This window comes from Gekko japonicus, unplaced genomic scaffold (assembly GCF_001447785.1).
Source record: "Gekko japonicus isolate JY-2015 unplaced genomic scaffold, Gekko_japonicus_V1.1 scaffold1903, whole genome shotgun sequence".
Taxonomy (NCBI): Eukaryota; Metazoa; Chordata; class Lepidosauria; order Squamata; family Gekkonidae; genus Gekko; species Gekko japonicus.
Window position 1 is genome coordinate 100,561 of NW_015166477.1, and position 8,122 is coordinate 108,682.

At 52.4% G+C, this 8,122-nt stretch overlaps 1 protein-coding gene across 1 annotated transcript in view; it reads left to right on the forward strand.

The window, feature by feature from the left end:
• NCSTN (nicastrin) overlaps positions 1 to 8,122 on the forward strand; it is a 52,202-nt gene that overhangs the window by 32,095 nt on the left and 11,985 nt on the right. Inside the window, exon 11 of the mRNA XM_015412118.1 lies at positions 262 to 402. Within this exon, the coding sequence (XP_015267604.1) occupies positions 262 to 402 (141 nt within the window). The remainder of the gene's footprint in view (positions 1 to 261; positions 403 to 8,122) is intronic.

Here is an 8,122-nt window from a genome sequence, read left to right on the forward strand (position 1 = left end):
TAAACCGCTCTGAGACTCCAAGTGAAGGGTGGTGTATAAATCCAATTTCTTCTTCTTCTCTTCTTAAACTATGTCAGTTGTCCAGCTGGGTGTGATCTTCTGGTCTCATCCATTTATACGGACTGAAATATGTGTAAAACTGTACTAACTGAGGTGCATAAGCTCATGGTCTTTCAGTAGAGGGCTTGGGTGTAAACCTTTGCCAACACCAATGTTCTCCTTTGCTTCTCAGATTGGCAGGATGGTGGCAGCGTTGAGGAGCAGCACCAGTGGCACTGGGGTGGAAGTGCAGGAGATCGGTTCAACCCAGGCTCTCCCGCCGTCATCCTTCCAGAGATTCCTGAAGCTCAAGGAGATTCCTGGAGTGGTGCTGGCTGACCATAAAACATCCTTCCAAAACAAGTAATGTCCCGAGCGGTGTGTGCTTCTCTGATGGGGTGGGGAATGCCTTACAGTGGGGTTACTGCCCCATACCAAGAGGGAGGAACGTCTCCAGTCTGTAACCTTTCCCTTTGCAAAGGTTTCTCTGTCTGTCCAGCTGGGTGATTTTGGGAAGTACTTGGGTTTAGAATTCCATCGGCCAGTTTGAGTTTCTAGCCCTTGAGGCAATCGTACTGTCTTTCCACACAGGCCACCTTGCCGAAAATCAGAGGTGGCCCGTTGAAACATGCATTCCTGAGGCACTTTCTTTCCAGGTCTCTGCCCCACAGGGGCACTCCTTCGGGAGTGTTGGCTTGCTGTCTGCTGCGCTAGGGGTGGCTGTTGTATGCCCAGGGGTCATTCAGCTTCTCTCGGCGATGGTACACGGTTCAGAAGCGCATTTCCCATACTTACCCTTTTTATTTATTGACAACGTTTGTACCCTGCCTATTTGTTCTCTGTTGGATCCTCAGGGCAGCCGACAACAAAATGTGAAACAGCCCAGCCAAAACAAAAATCCTTGAAGGGAGGCAAAACAGCCAGAAACCAGCCATAAAATTACTCATCCGCAAGGCGGATAGCCATTGAGTGACTAATTTTATCTGGGTTTCACAGTTTTTTTTTTTTTAATCCTACCCTTTCCTCTCAGGAAGAAGTATACAAAGTTTCCTCTTCCTCGTTTTTTCTCCTCACAACAACCCGATTGAGGCAGAGAAATGGCATCTGGCCCCAAGGTTAGCTTGGTAATTTGTGGCTGAGTGGGGATTTGAATTCAGGTCTCTCCAAATCATAGTCTATTGCTTCAGCCACTGCAGCAGCTCTAAAAAGAACAACCAGCCACGTAGAATTGGCGGTCTAGAGAACAAACAATTCGGTTCCTGAATCCCAGAGGGCAAAAGCATAACGGAAAAGGAGGCCTAAACCTCCTTCAGGAGTGAATTTCACAGATGTGGTGCTAGTGTTGATAAGGCCCTGCTTTTTGCAGTCCACCACCCACCCCCTAATGCTGGGGGTGCACACAGATGTCATCTGAAGATGACTTGATGCCTGTGTAGGTCTGTATGAAAACTACTACCCTTAAAGTACTCTAGCTGTGGACCATTTAGGGCTATAAGTGTGTGTGTGTGTGCACATCCTGCAGAAGTGGTGATGAACCTCATGTGCTTGGGCAAAGACAGGCCATTGCATACAACTTCTGAACTGAGACGTGGCATCAGAGGGCAGAATCTGTCTCAAAATATTTGTTGTTCCTTACAACTGAAAACGTAGACTGGCTTTTTAAAAAAAAAAAAAAAAAAGGGTTGGATCATGTGTCTTTGTTCCACTACAGTGGTCCCCTTCTCACAATTCAAGGAGCCTTGAGGCAGAAGAGATCTGCAGGATCAAATCCTGCCCCCCCCCTAATGGTGATCCTGGGGTTGTCACTGGGGAAAGTGTTGGGGCAAGTTCCTACTCGAGGGCTGCTAGTTGTGCACAGTGCTCTCCACCTTCTCCTTCCTGTGCCGGAAAACTCCGGAAACTTCCAAGCGCCTTTGAGGAATCTTGCGAGGAGGCTCTTTGTGGCAGTAGCCAGTAGAGGGGGTTACAACTGCCATTATTGCATGCATTGCCGGGTGGGGAGAGAAGGACCCCGGAGGGAGTTGGCAGTGGTGAGCTTGGGGGGGCGGGGGAAAGGCAGAGGGGAGGGGAGCAGACGCGTGCTCTGTAATTAAAGAGGCGCAGCGTAATTGTTCTGACAGCCGCGAGAAATCCAGTTTCAGACCGAAAATATTCCCCGCAGCTGGCTGGCTGCCAGAGGTTAGCAAATGGCAACTGAGCGTGCACGAGGGACTCATCTGTTCTTGAAGGACTGCTTTAAAACAAAAATAAACAGTGGAGGGAAAGAAGTCTATTTTGCCGGGGCTCAGAGCTCCAGGTGTTAGAGCCACAGGGATCCTGCTTCTCACCCTGTCTGACCGCCACCCCACAGGGTACAGTTGTATGCTCCTGGCCGACCCATAACTGGAGACTGGGAAGGGGGCCGGAAGGTCCCTTAGGGCTCCTTCTCACCCTTCCCTCTGTTTGCAGGCCAGGCCAGTGGGGGCAGGAAAATCGGGCCTGAGCGAATATTGCCTGCAGCCTTCTTGAACAGCCCAGTTCTTTGCAGGACTTTGCAAGGGAGTTCGTAGGCAGAGTTTTTGTTGCTACAGGCAAAGGATGCGTTTCAGAACTGCAGGGGCGAGGCATCCTGGTTTGAGAAAGAAACAGTGCCTTTCCCAGAGGTGTAGCCACACGAGCAGCTGCCGAATGCGTGGCTCGTGAATATGCGAAGCTGCCTTAGATCTTTGGACCATCTAGCTAAATATCACTTCCTCTGACTGGCAGCAGCTCTCCAGGGTTCGTGGCCCAGGAGGATCTGTCCTAAGAGCCACTGCGTGAGACTTTTTCAGCTGGACATACCAGGGACCAAATCTGCACTCTCTGCCTCAAGGCAGGGAGTCTACCCCTGAGCCATTGCCCTATTCCAGACATGTCAAACATGTGGCCCAGGGGCCAGAACCAGCCCGTCCAGGGCTCTTATCCGGCCCACGAGCACCTGGAGGGGAACCAGTCAGAGAGGTTTTCCGCAGTGTCAGGTTTCCCCACGCCTGCACTTGTATTCCTCTGCTGCTTTCCCTCATTTCCACTGATGTTTTATTTATTTATTTATCAAATTTATACCCCGCCCTCCCCCGTAGGGCTCAGTCCCTACGCACAAAAACGCAGTTTGTTCCCTGTTGCTCCGCAGCATTACTTCCCTGTTTCTGGGAATTCCCATGCTGCACTGCAAGAGGGGGGGGGAACTTCTTGTGCATATTGCGCAAAGGGTGGTTGGTTAGATGCTGAGGAGGGGCGTGGGTCATGGTCAGTGGAGAAATACCTCCGGCGCTTGGCGTTACATTTTACGGCACGCATGGCCCGGAGCAGGCAGGGGGGAACTTGACACTGCGAAAAACATCACAATGTGGACTGGAAGAGCATATATTGCAGTATTATACCCCCGGTTGAGGTCCCTCCCTTCTCAAATGTGGCCTGTCCCCAGAATCCCCCCCCCCCATCTCCAGGGATTGCCCAACCTGGAGTTGGCAAAAGCATCTGAAATGTGTGAGTCTTTAAAGGGTCACGAGAGCCTCTGGTTATTGCACCTTGATTGTCAGGCAGTAGGTCTCTGGGTGCTGTGCGAAACGTCTTGTGCATATTGTGCAAAGGGTGGTTGGTTAGGTGCTGAGGTGGGGCGTGGGTCATGGTCAGTGGTGAAATACCTCCGGCGCTTGGCATTACATTTTACGGCACGCATGGCCCGGCCTGACAAAGTGACGTTTATGTCAGATCCGGCCGGCCTTCGTAACAAATGAGTTTGACACCCCTGCATGGGAAGCTGCCTTCTCCTGAATCAGACGCTGGGTCTGTCGAGGTCATTGCTGTCTGTTCAGACTGGCAGTGGCTTTCCAAGGTCTCAGGCTGAGGTTTGTCACGTCACCTGCTGCCTGGTCCTTTGTAACTGGGGATAATTGGAGATTGAACCTGGGACCTTCTGCGTGCCAAGCAAGAGGCTCTACCACTGATTCGTGGCCCATCTCTGTAAAGGGACATGGGAGGGATGTGCTGTGCCAGGAATTGCTCCACAGTGACCCTGACGCTCTCTCTGACTCCAGTCTTCTAGCAGCCCCAGCTCAACAGAAAGTAGAAGAGGTGGCTCAGAGCTCTGTGCCTGTGCCTTGGCCAATGCACAGACCCGCTTTCTGCTGGGTCAGACTCTTGGCCGGTCTGGTTCTGTACTGTCTCCGTTAACTGGGAGTGGCACTGCAGAGTCTCAGCTTGGAGGTCTTTTATATCCCCTACTACCTGCTCTGTTTTCACTTCCTGCTGTTCGCTTTGCACTAGAGATTTTTTCCCTGCGCTCCAGCTGCACAGCCGAATAAAAGTACTTCTTTGCACAGCCCTTGTTCGAATGACAGAGTTCACTGCCCCAGTTTGTGTTTGTAAATACTGGCTCATATGGCTTTAAATGGGGACCAGACACAGGAGAGATCCAAGAATGGTCATCTACGATCGCTTAAATGGAACCTTCATGTTTCAGGGCAGTCTACCCCTGAATATCTGTTGCTGTCCAGTGCAAGGCAGGGAGGGTTCTCGCCTTCTGGCCTTTCTGATGGGCTTCCCAGAAGCATCTGGCTCTGGCTGACCACTGTTGGAAACAGGATGCTAGGTGAGAGGGACCTTTTTCACAGAAGATGCTGTTAGGTTCTCATGACCCGCCCTGGACCTCCTCTAGATCCACTCTAGTTTATGTGCCCTTAGCTTTCCTGATCCTGCTTCGGCTCTGCGCCTTTGGCCCCAATCCAACAGTGCCACACAGGACTCCCCCCCCCCTTTTGCTGTGAGGCTTGCTTCACATCTGTTCCTGCGCCACGCAAGACACTGAGGACAAAAGAGCAAGCTGGGCTATCAGGGGAGCACCATGTAGCGCCCTTACCAACTGCTCCATATGGAGGTCTGTGCCACATACTTCCAGCCTCGATTTGGAATTTCAGAACGCCGCTCCTTCAGGTCAATGTATGTATGGGATCTGCCAGTCTGTGTGAACCCAGCCCAGGGCATCCTGCACCCCGGGTGGGCGTCAGCAGCTGCAGATTCCTAGCAGAGGGAGCAGGAGGGCCCGGCCTGGCTTGGCAGAGGACGCCCATCCAACCCAGCCCTCGGGCTCAGTTCGCCTTCCTGAAAGAACAGCATATCAACAGCGCCCTGTTATCTCATCTTTGGCAGCGGACTTTGCAGGCTCACGCTGCTGTTTTGAAGGCCTTCCTGCTCCCATTAGCTGCCCACTCGCTTTGGTCTGCCTCAGAGCTTCCCTCTGCGTGCTGCGAAAAGCTGGGCGGAGGCAGCAGAACGGGCCTTTTTGTAGGTCTGTGCTTCTGGAACACCCTGTCCAGGGACATGTGACTGGTGCCTCTCCCCCCCACCACCACCACGAAGTCATAGCTGACTTATGGCGATCCCTGGTGGGGTTATCAAGGCAAGAGACCTTCAGAGGTGGTTTTGCCATGGCCTGCCTCTGTGTAGCGGCCCTGGACTTCCTTGGTGGTCTCCCATCCAAGTGCTACCCCAGGCTGACCCTGCTTAGCTTCCCGGATCTGACAAGATCGGATTAACCTGGGCCAACTAGGTCAGGGTGCAGCTCCTTGCAGCAGGGAAAGGGGCTGCCGTTAGCAAAACGGGTCCACCGGTCCAGCCCAGGATGCGCACAGCTCTGTGTCTGGCGCAAGACAGAGAGTTGGTGTTGCAGATGCTCTCTGAATTCTGTGTCCAGCCGCGGCGTACCGAGCGTATCGAATGTTGGTTAAGCTACAGCTGCACTTCTTTGTGGCTGGCTGCTTCATCACAAGTGCCCCTCGGGAGGAGAGGGTCCCACAGCAGGTTGCCTGAGATGGGAGGAGGTTGTGGCTGCAACTTTCCCAGCAGGAGGAGGAGGAGACTGAGGATGAAGGGAAGGCTGGCTGGCTTTCCCCAGAGGTGCTTCTGCCATCTGCTGCGGGCAAGAAAAGTGCTCCACAGCCGCCTCCCACCCTGGATGAGCAGCCATGGGGACTCAGTAGGAAGGGGTGGTAACAGTGGAGTGGCTTGTTGCTGTGAAACGCAGTGCGGTACAGTGGTTAGAGCATTGGAGTGGGATCTGGGAGACCCAAGTTCAAATGTTGCCTCTGCCGTGGAAGCCTGCTGGGTGACCTTGGCCCAGTCACACACTCTCAGCCTAACCTACCTCACAGGGATGTTGTGAGGATAAAATGGAGGAGAAGCGAATGGTCTAAGAACATAAGAGAAGCCCATGTTGGATCAGGCCAGTGGCCCATCCCGTCCAACACTCTGCAACACACAGTGACCAAAAATACCAGGTGCCACCAGGAGGTCCATCAACGGGGCCAGAACTCCAGAAGCCCACCCACTGTTGCCCCCCCCCAAGCACCAAGAATACAGAGCATCACTGCCCCAGACACAGAAAGATGGTTGGGGGGGTATAAATGAATAAACACAAATGTCAGATTATCAGCCTTCATTTCCCTAATATGCAGTAGCCACACAGAACATTAACCCAACACAGTAAACCTCTTTTGTTAAAGTATGTCTCCATGCATCCTTTGGCAGATGAGAACAACCTTGTTTTTCTGTACCAATGTCGTGGTGATTAGAGTGCCGGGCTAGAATCGGAGAGACCTGAGTTCAAGTCCCTTCTTCCCCCTGCCATGAAGTCCACTGGGTGGCCTTTGGCCGGTCACACTCTCTCAGCGTAACCTGCCTCACACCATTATTGTGAAGATAAAATGCAGGAGAAGGGAACGATGTAAGCTGCCTGGAGCTGTTTGGAGAAAGGGTGGGATAAAAATGTACGGGGTGGATTTTTGAATCTTGGGGGAAACTACTTGTGGCCACACTCCTTGGATGCAAACTCCTTTGTCGGATTATTTTTTAAATTGGCGACAGGGAATGTGTTTTGGTTTATGCATTACGTCTTATAAATAGATTGCTATATAATCATGAGTTGCCTTGGATGCTAATTGTGGAAAGCTGAAGCGAAACCATTGTTTGGCTCCTGGAAATCGTATTGATTTGCAAGGAACCGCTTAGTGTATTAGAAGAAGAGATTGGATTTATACCCCACCCTTCACTCGGAGTCTCAGAGCGGCTTACAAACTCCTTCCCCTCCCCACAACTGACACCCTGTGAGGTAGGCGGGGCTGAGAGAGCTCTCTCGAGAACTGCCCTTGAGAGAACAGCTCTGACAGAACTATGGCTTGGCCAAGGTTATACAGCAGCTGCATGTGGAGGGTTGGGAAATCAAACCCGGTTCTCCCAGATTAGAGTCCGGACACTTAAGCACTACACCAAACTGGCTCTCTCTAATCCATTTCTCTCCTGCTGTTCACTCCCTTTCTCCCATTTTATTCTCACAACAGCCCCATGAGGGGGGTTAGGCTGAGCACAAGTGACTTCTGTCCATCAGTGGCTGATAGCCCTGAGTGGAGGGAACCTCCTTATTCAGAGACAATCAGCTTCTGAATCTCAGAGCAAGGCGACGACACTGGAGGAAGGGGAACCTTGGCCTTTGTGCCTTCTTTGCTGGCCCTCCAGGGCACCCAGTTGGCTTCTGTGTGAAGCAAGATGTTGGGTTAGATCGACCGCTGCTCTGATCCCGCAGAGCTCTCTTATGAATGGACCAAGTAAGCTTTGTGGCCGAGTGGGGATTTGAGCCCCGTGTCCCAGCTCAGTGACCTAACTACTCGGCCACAGTGGTTCCTTATATCTCCACCCCGTGGCAATTCTTGACTGTGGCAGGGTCTTGCGGCCTTTCGTGGGCCAGAGCACAGCCAGTCAGAATAAGCTGCATTCCTGAGCTACGGTTCCTCTCAGAAATCAACCGGAATCGCGTCTAAGGGGCCGATGCCGAGGATTTGAGAGTTGCAAGGATTTCTGTTTATCAGCTCTTTCTCTCTCCCCTTCCTCCATAAACAGGCTCGAGCTCACCAAACAAGCAAATCTGCAGAAGGGCCAAGTTAATTACAAAGCCTCATTAAACGCTTTGAGAAGGGGGGGGGGGAGAGCAGGAGGCTGGATTCCTGGCCGGAGCCCAGGACCCCCCCCCCTCTTCCCTGGGGAGATCTCTTGAGCACCTGCTCCAGGCACAGCC